At 31.8% G+C, this 15,529-nt stretch overlaps 1 protein-coding gene across 1 annotated transcript; it reads left to right on the top strand.

The window, feature by feature from the left end:
- Positions 1 to 8,434: 8,434 nt before the first annotated feature.
- LOC115979076 lies at positions 8,435 to 11,565 on the top strand. The gene is made up of 2 exons (XM_031101041.1): positions 8,435 to 8,612; positions 10,957 to 11,565. Exons 1-2 carry the CDS (start codon positions 8,483 to 8,485, stop codon positions 11,358 to 11,360), a joined length of 534 nt encoding a protein of 177 aa, XP_030956901.1. The 5' UTR covers positions 8,435 to 8,482; the 3' UTR covers positions 11,361 to 11,565.
- Positions 11,566 to 15,529: the final 3,964 nt, after the last annotated feature.

Genomic DNA, 15,529 nt, shown 5'->3' with positions numbered 1-15,529 from the left:
TCCTCGGCTACATCACAAAACTGTTAGGTGCTCTGTATTGTAGAGCTTGGGCCGTAGTTCTCCTTGGCTCGGGCCTTCGGACTCTCTAAGGGCGAATGGGCCTGGCCCATAAATTATTTGGGCCCCACACTTGTTATATACAACAATGAAATTATCAAAAATTAATATTTTTAGTTCCTTATTTTACTATTTAATTATATTAACATCATTCTTTTCATATTTTTTCTCTATTCAGATTTTTTATATATAATTTGAATGATTCAATCTTATTGTCGGATATAGCATGTATATATGCATATTAGATTTTGAATAAACCAAAAGGTAATATTATTTTAAATTATAATAATATGTGAAAAAAATACTTTTTGTAATTTTTTTTTGCTAAATAAGTGAATGAATTAAACACAGTATCTTTCATTCATTTGTCATATATTTTACTTGAAAACACAAATAAATGTTGAATATATATGCACACACACGAAATATATTAAATGCTTAACTAGTTGATTTTTTTATAGCATCTTATAAAATCATGTTAATATAAAATAAATATACTAAAATATAATAAATATGTTCTTTTAATCCTAAATTTTTCATTCAAGTTTTTAATATATATACCTGTAAGTATATTGATTTATGTTTTTTATTCTGTATATTTAATTGTATTGTTTTTATAATCTTGAACAAAATACAGTACTTATGTACCATAAAATAAAGTACTTATGTACCATGCAATCAAATATATTGTATCATGGTAAGTTCTAGTTAGTTTAACTTATAAAATCTCTGATGATTGAATAAGATATTTAAGATTTAATTCCTGCTTATACCAAAATATTGATTGGTGTCTTAGTCTGATGGTAAAAAGCAAAAATCATATACATAATTAATTAATTAATGTCATGTACCTGAAAATGTCTAGAGACAATTTTTGTACTAGAACTCTCACCACAACTCTTAAATGATCAATTCTGAGAGCCATGATGAAACAAAAAAAAAAAAAACTGATGGATTCATATGAATGTAATAATCTTTTTATTTTTTTAATTTTTTGAGAAATTGTAAACGTGATAACCTACCGTTCATAATCATTTGAAAGTTGTGGTCACAGAAGAATTACACATATATTATCAAGTATCAACTGTATTTGCAACCGGACCATAATTACATGCAAGAAAAAATGAAAAATAGGATGGTGACATACACCAACTAATACTTACGCATAATAAAAGGCCTTAACTTTTGGTTGGATGTAAATAGAAATAATAAAGCCACTACTATCTTCTTCAAATAAACATCAACTTTTTGTGCTTCTGTTCTTTATCAGAGGGACAAAGCTGTAATTATTCTTGTTCCTCACATGATGCTATCACTTCCTGTTTGTACAATTAGCGACAAATATTGCACAGTTTCCTTGTTTGAAGACATCAGGTTGTATCAAAATCTCCAATGTAGCTCCCCACCAGTGAAGAATAGAAACCTTTTAAAATGGAGACTCATCATTTTTCTTTCGGGAAAGTGACTACCCTTTCCGAAAGTTCATATCGTAGCAGTCTAATCTTAGAACTTGGAAATGGACCCTCTTTCAATCCAATAAAATCCTACTATATCTCTCTGAAACAAAATCTAAACTTACAGCTTTAATTACTTCGAAATTTTAATCGCAGTTGAGAATAGTCTTGTTCACATTTGCGCTTTAAGTTTGCATATGGCTGTTCATCTTTCCCAAATGCAGTCAATCTAATGCAGGTGATCAATGTTTGAAAAAAATTTGCTAAAACTTTTTACACACTATGTTTTATAACTAAAAACGTGGGTTCAACCCATAATTATACACGTGTATAAAATACAATGCTCTTAAATAAAATGAGATTACAAATCACAAGAGCCTAGAATTTTTTCATTGTTGAAAATTTACGTCCCATTAAATAGAATTGTGTATCTTTTGCAAGATTATTCACTATTACATTCCAAGAGGCAAGAGCATGAAAAGAATCTTAATCAATGTTGGAAACAGTCCACGATCAACAAATTTTCAACCATACTTTTTTCTATGAGATAATTACGATTACCACTAAGGATGCCCTTAAAACAAGGAAGTACTCTATGATGTTGTTTGTGACACTCACTGTGCTTACATCTATTAGTTTGGTTAACTTTAATAAAATTTGATGACATGACAAGTGTTAACATCACTTGATTATGCAAAACTTAAAAAAAAAAAAAAAAAAAAAAATTCTATTTCTTTAACTTATATATGAAATTATTCATAATGCCCGATGTGGTATACATTCCTCTTTGGAGAGATAAAATATCTTAGGGAGCTTTCTTAAATGTTAGGACATATATGGTTCAATGTTAGGAACATATGTCAATATTTTATGTAATTGGCTAATCCTTTAACAAAACGTATTTTACTTATAATTGGGTAGATCTAGGATATACTTAATGCTTTAAGAAACAAGGTTTCAAGTTCAAGTGTTAAAACCATGCAAGTTTGTCCAAGAATTAAGTAATGAAGTGCTGGATTTTAAAACTCGATAGTTAGCATCTATTGAGATTTAAAAGCTGCTAAAGCCTGTGGCTTGACAAATAGCTCGATAAATGACTATCTATCGAGGTTTATGAAATTCAGTTTTTTAGAACTGTTTTTCATCCAATCCGTGAGTTTATGTTTGTACTTTTTTTTCTCACAACTCTAAACATATATAAGGATTATTTTAAGAGCCGTCAAAGGTTGCGCACAGTTGCATAAGTGTGAAGCAAAGTTTTGTTCATGCAAATTGTGATCGGAGACAGAATTTGCCTCAGTTCATCTTTCTCTTGAAGAAGCTGTTGTGTTTGTATACCGTAGGATTTTGTGATCAAAGTGCTTTTTGATCTTCATCGTGTGATGAATTGAAGAACTTTGCAGCCAACATTCTTCTTAAGTTGGTGATTAAGTCACGTACTGGGATCCACGCATTTATTGGTTAGTCACGTACTAAGAGCCGTGCATTGAAAATGAGAAATTGTCACTACAGAATAAGTCCAATTGGGTATTAGGGTAAGGGTTCATCTGTAAGTTGGTATAAAGTACTAGGATTCCTTTACTTGTAACTGCTTGTTTTGATAATAGTGGATTCTCGGGAGTGATGACTTTAAAATCACCCGGTGAGGTTTTTGTCGTGTAGGTTTTCCTTATTTGAAAAAAAATCACTGTATCAATTTATTTTCCGCTGCATACTTAGTTTAATTGGTGATTTATTTGTACTACCACGCATTTTGCATGTTAATTTGATTAATTAATAAATTTAGCTAATTAATCAATTAATTCATTACAATAAGTAAATATATTCTTGGTCTATCATTAAATAATTAATATAATATATAGAAACACACTTTAACCCAAAAGGCTTAAGCCCAGTGGACATGTGCTCAATTATGTTATATTAACTATTCATTTTTCTCATCATTATTCAATGTAGGGCTTCACTCACACGTGTAACCCAACAATCTCCCTCTTACGTGTGAATCTCCGCCTCTCTATTGGCTTCAAGACCTCTCCGTGAGTCATAAACAAGTCCTATTCACTCCTCCTTGCCTAATGGGCCCTTACTAGTGCATCATCCATGAGCCTCCACGTGTCAACTCTGCACGTCTTTTATCCTTCATGGAAACTTCACACCTCACCATTGTCTAACACTATTGGCAATAATACTCCTTTGTTGGGGCTTTTCCAAGATTGCTTGTGTGAGCTTTATGGGCTTACTTGGTGCAATATATTGTTCCCGCTCCAACTGTGAAAGGGATTCACCTTGCTTTATTTGTGAAAGGGTTTCAAGTACATACACTCCGTTCCCGCTCCAACTGCGAAAGGAGCTTCGATAACCTAGCCACCTTTGTCCCACACTACCATGAGCTCTGATATCACTTGTTGAGAAAATAAACATCTTAGGGAACTTCTTTGAGTAATTAATATAATATATAGAGAGTTTCTCAATATATATATATATATATATATATAATATAATATATAGAGACACACTTTAACCCAAAAGGCCTGGACCCAATGAATATGTGCTCAGTTATATCATATTAACTACTCATTTTTCTCATCATTATTTAATGAGAATCAATTCATCGAGTCTTTCAACAAGTTATATAAATTGGATTGGCGTCTTAGACTGTTTTGGGTGACTTTTTCGTGCTTGTCCTTCAAAATAAGAGAAAATGTTCAGCCCCTTTATCTAAAGAAGAGATTGAAGAGGCGGTGTTCAATGTTCAATCTAGGGAAGATCACTCGGTGCAGGTCACGTGACCTACAGCTCGGCCTTCGCTTTTTGAGGCTTCCTCTACCCACATCTCTATGTGCCCGCAGCACTTCCATATGGAGAAAGATAGGCTTACCATGTTCCATCAATAGCACCTAACCTATGTCGATTTTGGCGGACCGTGCTCCACCCATGAAGCACTAGGACATCATGGATTTTTATCTTCCACAACTCCACTTTCTCCCATGAAATAAGTTAGCAGAACTTCACAACTCCATGTATCAGTCTTTTTCAATCAAACAGAAACTTCACTGCGAAAGCACGCAACTCAATCAATCGCTTAGTTAACAAACATCAAGTTTGGAGTCGGGGCAGCATGAATACGAGACTATTGAAGTGAAGTTTGGAATCATTTTTGTTTTCTATCTTCAGATTACCAAATTGGAGAATCACCAAGGCCTTTCAACGATTCGACGCGCCCCCCTAAGCTAGACGCTTCACCTACCTGACCTCAGAGAGAATAGAATGAGTCGCCCTACTAGCCCTGGTCTTACTAAGAGTTTGAATTGCTCTGTAGGCTAGTAGGGCGAATGTGAGATTTTACTCATACTTGTAAACCCAACACTATCCCATGTCACCTATCATATCACACATTCTCAAGTTTAATAAAAAGATGACAAATATGTATCGTAAGCTATTAGAATAGGGCTACATGTTAAGGGTGCTTGTTGCATGTGATTATGAGAGATTAGAGGGGTATTATTGTCTTTTTGTTAAGTTTGAGAAGGCATCATATATATGGTAGGCCAAATATGTGGACTTTGAGAAAGTATGAGTAAGAAGGAATAGAAATCTCTCTCTCTCTCTCTCTCTCTCATTACATAAAATTCCCAAAGTTTATACCATGTTTTATAGGTCCATGTTTTTAATTTTGTTAAAGTCTTATATTTATATTCATTTCCATTATTTTGGGTACTAATTAAGCAGATAAAAATAGGAAACCACTAATTAATTTGACATCCATATAATAGAAACCATAGAGACAGAAAAGTCTGTTTAGAGAGAGAAAGCTTTGTTTAGAGTGAGAAACTGATCATTGTCAGAAAATAAAAAATGACACTTAGGTGAAAATAAAAGTTTATCAACAATTTCCTTTTTTTTTTTTTTCCCACTCCATTACAACCCAGTACAGCATAAATTAATAACATAGATGGATAGTGGCTTGAAGTTGATTTAAATTGAAACGATGTGATAAGTGGAGAATTTTAAATGTCATGAACCAACTGTAGGGTACCTCCATGTATTAAGGGCATACCATAAGGGTAATGATTTTGATTATCCTTTTTTTTTCTTGATTGATTATTAAATTTAGTAACAGCAAGAAGTATCCTTATTATGTCTCTCTCCAATAGAAATGATAATGAATATTGTTTAGTGGGTTTTCCAACTCCACCAAAGGCGGCTTGATGCATTTGGGGGCTTAAGACGAAAATTGATTATTTTGTTTTAGATGTAAAATTACTACTAATTAACATGAATTACATAGAATTTTTTCTTTTTTAGAAATTTTATAGATAGAAAAAATTTGACAAAATTTTTCATACTTGTTGATGTGGTAGATTGATAATGGTAAGTAAAACAGTGGTGTTAGTGGTAGATTTAGATGAAAACTAGTATAAGTTTGCTAACTAAATTCTTATTATTATTCTTTTTTTTAGAAGTGCAACATTCACAATATTTTTTACAACAAATCCTAGATTTTAAACTGCTTTTTGTTTTCTATTTGAAAATATCACAATAATTATTTTTTCGCCATCAACAATAAGCTGTAATAACCTGCTACTTAGCATTAGTTGTAAAACTGTTGTGAAAAATATTATTGAAGTTGCATTTTTCTCTCTTTTTTTTTTATTTGTTTTTCATCTGGTAAAAAAAAATTATTTTATTTATTGATTATAAATAATCCTATTGGTTAAAATTTGGGGGTTTTTTTTTACTTGGGGCCTTAGACGACCGCATTTCTTGCTCCACCATTCAGCCGGCCCTGAACTCCACCCTTAATGGTAAGGGTTATGAATTTTTAACTGCATTTAGGAAGGGTTTGGTGTTACTTCTTAAGTATCCTGACCCTACCCTATTATGCATTTAATTTACTTAATTACCTATTATTAATTGCGTTTGGAATGTAAATTATTTAGATGGTTTCAGTTTGGAAACAAATTTTCCGTCCCAAACAAGATTTGATCTTAAGTCTCTTCTACAATCTCAAGATACTGGCTTCTTGAATTTTGTTGGCAATTTTTGCACTAAATTCATAGATTGGTAATATTTGCTATAATAATTTTATATTATTTTAAGAGAGTAACTTGAATAATTTTAAACCCTAGCTACTTTGTTTTCTAGCTATAAACTGTCTTTCTGTGCAGGAAAGCTTCAATAACATGTCAGCAAGCATGACCATGAAAAGGGTCCCTTTATTTTTCAGTAATGTAGCTCAAAAAATGGTAGGGGAAGCTTACATATATATATATATATATATATCTCTGCATATAGTTCATTTAGTTGTATCTGACTTATTTGATATATATGCTAGCTGCTCATTTGGACTTGAGGTAGATTCTTTTGAGTCTTGACCGTGTATTAATTGAGTACTTTATCGATATTCATGTTCTGTGAGTTGGCAACCACTCTTGAATTTGCAGAGACCTCTTTACCTGCCGAATTGAAAGGCTTTCATTTCCAATTTACACTCGTTTTATAGTATATCGATCCCACATATATTACAGAATTTCAATGTTTCAACTATTGAGCACAAAACGACGCACTTCCTGCAAAGATGTACAATGTAATTAATGGTTTTTAATATCAGATGTCAGAAGTTGGAGGGAAGCAATGGATCAATTGAATATATGTGGCAGAAAATGGATGGTGTCTACTTGATTTGCCGGTGGTGAGATGATGCCTGCTTTTGAATTTTTTCAGCTTTCACCGAAAACGAGAAAATCTTGTATAAGCCTTGTGAGGTCCATCCGATACTCTCCCCCCCCCCCCCATGACACCTTCACAGTTCACACACGGTTTATATTGTAGCTGCATGCATTTGAATTTATTGTTTTGTTAATTTTCCAGGAATTAGTCTGCTAAATAAATATGGGAATAAGGTTATTTATCAATCATCCCTATCAAACCTAAAATAAAACCTAAAATAAAAATAAAAATTTTGTGCACTAATTATGACATTTTTAATTTTTCCTTACTAATTGTATATGAATTTTACAATATTCATGATTTATCTTCTGGCAATTTTAGCACCATGGGAGACAATCATCTGCCATTCTGCAGAATATTAAAGTCATGAACAATTTGCTCTCTCTACTCATCCAAAGCAATTGATGATCATGTGATAGTTATTAAATGCTTTCATGCTTCCCTTTGGTGTGGTGTGTTGACTAGTGTATGCTGCATGTAGACTTACAAATACTATGCATGGTGAAAATTATCCAGTGATGCTATCTTAATAATATGGTATAATACATTCGAAAGAGAGAGAGAGCCCCAAGCTATGCTATGGTAACGTAAATGACGAAATGAAATGAATGCTAATTGCCTTAGCCAAAATCAATATTTCTTAGGGCAACCCTTACTTCTTTTTTATAAATGGTAATATCTAAATCTCTTCGAGTATTTGACTATTTCTTCAATTGTATATAGTTCTCCTATTCCACACAAACCAAGTTATTACAAGAAGAAATCTCAAAGAAATAACTCTAAGATGTTGACAAGAAATTTCGAACCTCATATCTCATGAATATGATCAAGCCTTAAAAACCATTATCCTTACTCACTTTTTACCTAATCATTTGTTTTAGTTAATGATGTTAGATGTTTGGTTTCCTTTAACTTTTCTTTTGGGGACCAACCTCAAGGAGAGTGTATCGTACGTATTGTGGCAAATTTCAAAACAAGGACTTCGATTGTCATTGTGGTCCACATCTCCCATTCATTTGTGAAATAAAATCTGATGCTGAAAAGACTTCTTGTACGTGCTATTAGTGTTCATCAAATTTAGGAAAGTAAAATAAATGCATTTCTTTATAACCAACTACTAAACAAACCGTGGGGCCCTTTTCATTTAGTATAGTTCTTGTTCCTAGTCTCTATATTTATGAGCTCGTATGTTGCATCTTCTCATCAAAGTTTACTTCCATATCTTTTCTGTCTGTGCTTCCATGGCTTTACCTAAGCTGATCACAGCACTTCTCTTTGTCTTGGCTTTTGCGAAGATAGAGTTTTCAACATGCTATGTTGTGAAGGGCAAGGCCTCTTGCCATGACTGCAGTCACAATGATGTCTTCTCGGGTTTGTACTCAACTTTCTTTCCCTCCGATTTACATGCTTGAAGTCCTAAACAAAATTATCTTTATGTTGCCTTCTCTTCAGTATTTTATCTAGGGAAATTATAGCATTTGTGGTACTATAACATTGTTTAGAGTTTTGCTGCTTTTTGCGTGTGTGTGTGTGTGTGTGTGTGTGTGTGTGTGTGTGTGGTGGCTAAGTTATATTATAGTGTATTGCTTTAAAACTGCATGGACACTACTATATATTTTAGGTATGGAGCAAAATATACACTAGAAATAAATGACTTTAAGAGATGCTGGAGATAATACTAATCTGGAAAAATATTAATACACACCCTATTACAAACATTCTTATACACACACTTAAAATGCACTAAAATTATGACTTGAAATGAAGTCACAATTTCTAACTTGGAAATTGTGATTTCAGTGCATTTTAAGAGTTTATGTGTAATAGGTGGTATATAATAAACATTATCTTACAAATTTTACTTCATAAAGTTTATAAACTAATAATGATGTGTTATCAATCATGTAAAGATAACTGATATTTATTTATTAGTTGTTGAAGTGACACTTATTAATTATTAGTCAATTTGTAAATCTTTTTATTATATAAGGTGTATATAATAAACATTATCCTACAAATTTTATTGCTTAAGGCTTATAAACTAATGATGTGTTGTTGTCAATCACATAAAGATAATTAAGATATTTATTTATTAGTCATTGAAGTGACACTTATTAGTTATTAGTCCATTTGTAAATCTTTTTATGATATAGGGTGTGTATAATAAGCATTATCTTACAAATTTGACTATATAAGGCTTATAAATTGATAATGTGTTATTACCAATCATATATAGATAACTGAGATATTTATTTATTGGTCATTGAAGTGACACTTATTAGTTATTAGTCAATTTGTAAATCTTTTTATTATAAAATAAGTACCGTTATAGCCATAAATTATTTTATAACATTTTTATAAATTTTTGTTGTGACCAATTCTTATGAGTTTTGGACCCACAATCAATATATCGATGTAAATTTTTTTGTGAAAAGTTGTATCTCTAGCATTTTCTTTATAAAATTTGTAGCTGGCTTCTAATAGTGTGCATGGGTTGGGTTAAGAAGTTTTTTCAACCTAATCTACCATGGTTGGTTAAAAAAATTCAACCCAACCTAACTCATCACAGGGGTTCAACCCAACTCAACCCAATTTATGTAGATCGAGTTGGATCGGATTGTATTCATAGGTTGGACAATTTTTTTTTAATTATTATTATTTTTAATAATAAATTAAGCATTAGAACACCACCACCACAACAGGTAATAGCAAATTTATAGCCAAATAATCATGAGCATAACATCAAACAAACACAAACTATATGAGAAAAACTTAAGATTTGGGTTTTATTTAGGAAGAGGGGCAAAAAAATAAATAACAAAATTATATAGTATATTTTTTAATATATTTTTTAATTTAAAAAATATATTAAATATAGGTAGGTCGAATCAAATTAGGTGGATTTGTAAATCTTATGACCCAAACTCAACTTAACCCACTATTAAAAAAAATCCATAACCCAACCCAACTCACCAACCCTTAAAAACTGACCCAGTGGGTTGAGTTGGGTCTAGTGCTGGCTCAATGGGTGAGCCAAATAGGCAACCGCCTAAGGCCCCCAATAAAAAAAGGCCCCTAAATTTTTATCAATAGAGATATTCTTATACTAATAAAATTATTAATTAAGCCCTAAATATTCATCAATAAAAAAAAATTGTTGTTTTTTATCAAAGAAAAACCAGTTAAAGAAAAATATTTTCATTGGATTTAATCTTTCACACATAAATGTTAAAAGAACTCATTAATCTTGCACTAGTAAATAAATTTATACTCAAATTCTATTTAGAAATATCAAATATATAACTTTATTAAAATTTTCATTCATAATTTTTTAGTATTTGGTTACTTCATTTCAATAGATAGTGTTTATTTTAGTTGTATAGTCATTGAATAATGCGATGAGTTTGTTTTAATTTGTAATTTTTTTTCTAAAAAAATAGATTTTAAATTAAAAAAAAAACCAAAAGTTAAATAAATATTCTATTAATATTCAAAATATAAAAATAGACCCCCTTTAAAATGTTGCCTTAGACTCCACAATACCTTGAGCTAGCCCTGGTTGGGTTAGATTGGTGTATACCGGTTGGTGGGTTGGCTGCCACCCCTGCAGGCTTCTATGAATTGAATTTGCACCAACTTTGACTCAATGACTGACTTGATTAGCCCTAGTCTCTCAAGTAGCTAAACTTTCTATACTCTGCCTATTTTGTTTCAGGCATTAAGATTCTTGTGAAGTGTGATCGAGTTAAAAAGTTGGCTACGGCAATCACAGAAGATGATGGCTCTTTTGAAGTCGAGCTTCCCTCAGACAGTACTCCAAAATCATCTCCTCCACTGAATTGCCATGCCAAGCTTCTAGGGGGTCCAAGCCAGCTCTATGCCTCAAAGAAAAACATGGTATCCAAAATTATCACAACCCATGAGCCTAACACCTACACCATCTCCACTCCTCTCAGCTTTTCCAAATCTTGCCCTTCTACCATCGAAGCTGCGAAATGCAAGCCCATCAAGAACAAGTTTGGTTCATCCAAGACCGTCGATCTGCCTCTGCCACCAGAGTGGGGTTTAGCACCATCTAGCTATTATATTCCTTTCTTTCCCATCATAGGCATACCTTGATTATCTATGACAGCGGTCTATATAGTATAATAATATACTGTGTTGCGTAAATGGTATAATATAGGGCTGTACTATATGTTTGTGTGAAGAAGACTTTTAATACTTTTAAGAAGTTTCTTTTGTGGTATTGTAAGTTATTGGACTCAAATAAGACTTAACTGTGGTGCTTGGAATGTGTTGCTAATTTACTATATTTCTATTGCTACATTTTTAGAATATCTTTATAAGTTTTTCTTCTTCTTCTTCTAATCTTCTTTTTCTTCTGGCCAAGTAATATATTCATCTCTTTTTTTTTCTTTTTTTGGGTTGAAATGGAAATTCATTAAAACACATAAATTAAAAAAAAAAAATTTGGGTGCAAAACCTCCCTAATGTCTGTGATAATTAATTTAGCTTACAATACATGAAGGATGATCAAAATAGTAAAGTACAACACAAAAAATTCTAGAAATTTTTTTTCCCCTTCTACCAAAAGATCAACAGAGTAATTTCCTTCAATATCTTTATTTATCATTTTAACTTTTCCTAGCCAAACACTAGCTAATCCGATGATTATATATGTGAACGTGTGTAATAATACTACAAGCATGCCTAATTTTACACCAAATTTCATAATTTACTAAAGTGGTCAATTATGAAATTTGGTGGTAGAAAGTATCTACTACTCTTAATCAACTATTTTAATATGTGACACTAGGTCTGAAATTAGGCGTCTCTAAATTTATTCAAATGTGTGATTTTTTTTTTTTTTTTTTTTGGTGCCAATTATATATTTGTATATATAGTTTTCTAAGGCAATTTTCTTTTCTCCTTTAAAGTTGTACAAGGGCACATGACTGCTAGCTTCACAGTTAAGATTTTATTTCCTATATCTAAAAATATAGATGGTATTATGATATTTAAAACTCTAAATGTTATTACTCAATCTTAAATTGTAATATTAATTTTTCAGGAAGGCACATGTTTGCAAGGTAAGGTTGTATATGGAATAGAACTTTAATGTGCTTCTTCGTAACGCTAATTATTATCACCAACAATTGGTAGAATAATTCGAAATCATCCACAAAAGCCACCAAGCCACCCCTACTCTCTTCTCTCTAGTAGACAAAAGGAAGTGGGAAGTTTAATTTAAAAAAAATGCTTAAACACTCATGGTTTCTATTCTTCCTTAGAACACCCTGAAATTTTCATATCCGCTAATTAAATTAATCTTTGTGACTAACTACCGTTAGCACTTATGAATGAAAAAATTACGTGGCCAATGAATTAATTAGTTAGTCTTCTTTATGTGGTCTTTTGACTTTGTCATCCATAAGAGCAAAGGAAAGTTAGTCGCATAGACCAATTTGGTAGATATAAAAACTCTAGATAGTTATAAGGAAAAATTGAAACCCAAGGAGATGTTTTTGTAATTGACCTAAACCCTACATAACCATGTTAGGTCCAAAATTATTAAGTGTTTGGCAAGTTTTATCCAAAATTTTGTTCAATTATATTTTAAGTTGTAACTTCTTGATTGCACTTTCCCCATATTCATCAAACCAATGTCCTGGTGGTAGAGCATTCCAATCCTCACCATCTTAGTTCAACTTACTGACGCGTAGATTATGTAAAACTTCAGGCTATCTTGTTTTACTTTTATCAGTAATCATTTCTTTGTTGAGAGTTTTGAGACTGGTTATTTAGGTGCTAGCTACTGATCCTAACTTTAAATGTCGTGATTGAACTCTATTTTGCCTTATCCATTTATTGTTCCATGTACCCTTGTTAAGCTCATCTATTTCATGCTGCAACAATATAATACTTCTCTCCTTTTCAACATTTGGTGGTAGAAAGTATCTACTACTCTTAATCAACTATTTTAATATGTGACACTAGGTCTGAAATTAGGCGTCTCTAAATTTATTCAAATGTGTGATTTTTTTTTTTTTTTTTTTTGGTGCCAATTATATATTTGTATATATAGTTTTCTAAGGCAATTTTCTTTTCTCCTTTAAAGTTGTACAAGGGCACATGACTGCTAGCTTCACAGTTAAGATTTTATTTCCTATATCTAAAAATATAGATGGTATTATGATATTTAAAACTCTAAATGTTATTACTCAATCTTAAATTGTAATATTAATTTTTCAGGAAGGCACATGTTTGCAAGGTAAGGTTGTATATGGAATAGAACTTTAATGTGCTTCTTCGTAACGCTAATTATTATCACCAACAATTGGTAGAATAATTCGAAATCATCCACAAAAGCCACCAAGCCACCCCTACTCTCTTCTCTCTAGTAGACAAAAGGAAGTGGGAAGTTTAATTTAAAAAAAATGCTTAAACACTCATGGTTTCTATTCTTCCTTAGAACACCCTGAAATTTTCATATCCGCTAATTAAATTAATCTTTGTGACTAACTACCGTTAGCACTTATGAATGAAAAAATTACGTGGCCAATGAATTAATTAGTTAGTCTTCTTTATGTGGTCTTTTGACTTTGTCATCCATAAGAGCAAAGGAAAGTTAGTCGCATAGACCAATTTGGTAGATATAAAAACTCTAGATAGTTATAAGGAAAAATTGAAACCCAAGGAGATGTTTTTGTAATTGACCTAAACCCTACATAACCATGTTAGGTCCAAAATTATTAAGTGTTTGGCAAGTTTTATCCAAAATTTTGTTCAATTATATTTTAAGTTGTAACTTCTTGATTGCACTTTCCCCATATTCATCAAACCAATGTCCTGGTGGTAGAGCATTCCAATCCTCACCATCTTAGTTCAACTTACTGACGCGTAGATTATGTAAAACTTCAGGCTATCTTGTTTTACTTTTATCAGTAATCATTTCTTTGTTGAGAGTTTTGAGACTGGTTATTTAGGTGCTAGCTACTGATCCTAACTTTAAATGTCGTGATTGAACTCTATTTTGCCTTATCCATTTATTGTTCCATGTACCCTTGTTAAGCTCATCTATTTCATGCTGCAACAATATAATACTTCTCTCCTTTTCAACATTTGGTGGTAGAAAGTATCTACTACTCTTAATCAACTATTTTAATATGTGACACTAGGTCTGAAATTAGGCGTCTCTAAATTTATTCAAATGTGTGATTTTTTTTTTTTTTTTTTTTGGTGCCAATTATATATTTGTATATATAGTTTTCTAAGGCAATTTTCTTTTCTCCTTTAAAGTTGTACAAGGGCACATGACTGCTAGCTTCACAGTTAAGATTTTATTTCCTATATCTAAAAATATAGATGGTATTATGATATTTAAAACTCTAAATGTTATTACTCAATCTTAAATTGTAATATTAATTTTTCAGGAAGGCACATGTTTGCAAGGTAAGGTTGTATATGGAATAGAACTTTAATGTGCTTCTTCGTAACGCTAATTATTATCACCAACAATTGGTAGAATAATTCGAAATCATCCACAAAAGCCACCAAGCCACCCCTACTCTCTTCTCTCTAGTAGACAAAAGGAAGTGGGAAGTTTAATTTAAAAAAAATGCTTAAACACTCATGGTTTCTATTCTTCCTTAGAACACCCTGAAATTTTCATATCCGCTAATTAAATTAATCTTTGTGACTAACTACCGTTAGCACTTATGAATGAAAAAATTACGTGGCCAATGAATTAATTAGTTAGTCTTCTTTATGTGGTCTTTTGACTTTGTCATCCATAAGAGCAAAGGAAAGTTAGTCGCATAGACCAATTTGGTAGATATAAAAACTCTAGATAGTTATAAGGAAAAATTGAAACCCAAGGAGATGTTTTTGTAATTGACCTAAACCCTACATAACCATGTTAGGTCCAAAATTATTAAGTGTTTGGCAAGTTTTATCCAAAATTTTGTTCAATTATATTTTAAGTTGTAACTTCTTGATTGCACTTTCCCCATATTCATCAAACCAATGTCCTGGTGGTAGAGCATTCCAATCCTCACCATCTTAGTTCAACTTACTGACGCGTAGATTATGTAAAACTTCAGGCTATCTTGTTTTACTTTTATCAGTAATCATTTCTTTGTTGAGAGTTTTGAGACTGGTTATTTAGGTGCTAGCTACTGATCCTAACTTTAAATGTCGTGATTGAACTCTATTTTGCCTTATCCATTTATTGTTCCATGTACCCTTGTTAAGCTCATCTATTTCATGCTGCAACAATATAATACTTC

This window comes from Quercus lobata, chromosome 1, assembly GCF_001633185.2.
Source record: "Quercus lobata isolate SW786 chromosome 1, ValleyOak3.0 Primary Assembly, whole genome shotgun sequence".
Classification (NCBI taxonomy): domain Eukaryota; kingdom Viridiplantae; phylum Streptophyta; class Magnoliopsida; order Fagales; family Fagaceae; genus Quercus; species Quercus lobata.
This window is presented reverse-complemented; position numbering and strand designations above follow the sequence as displayed.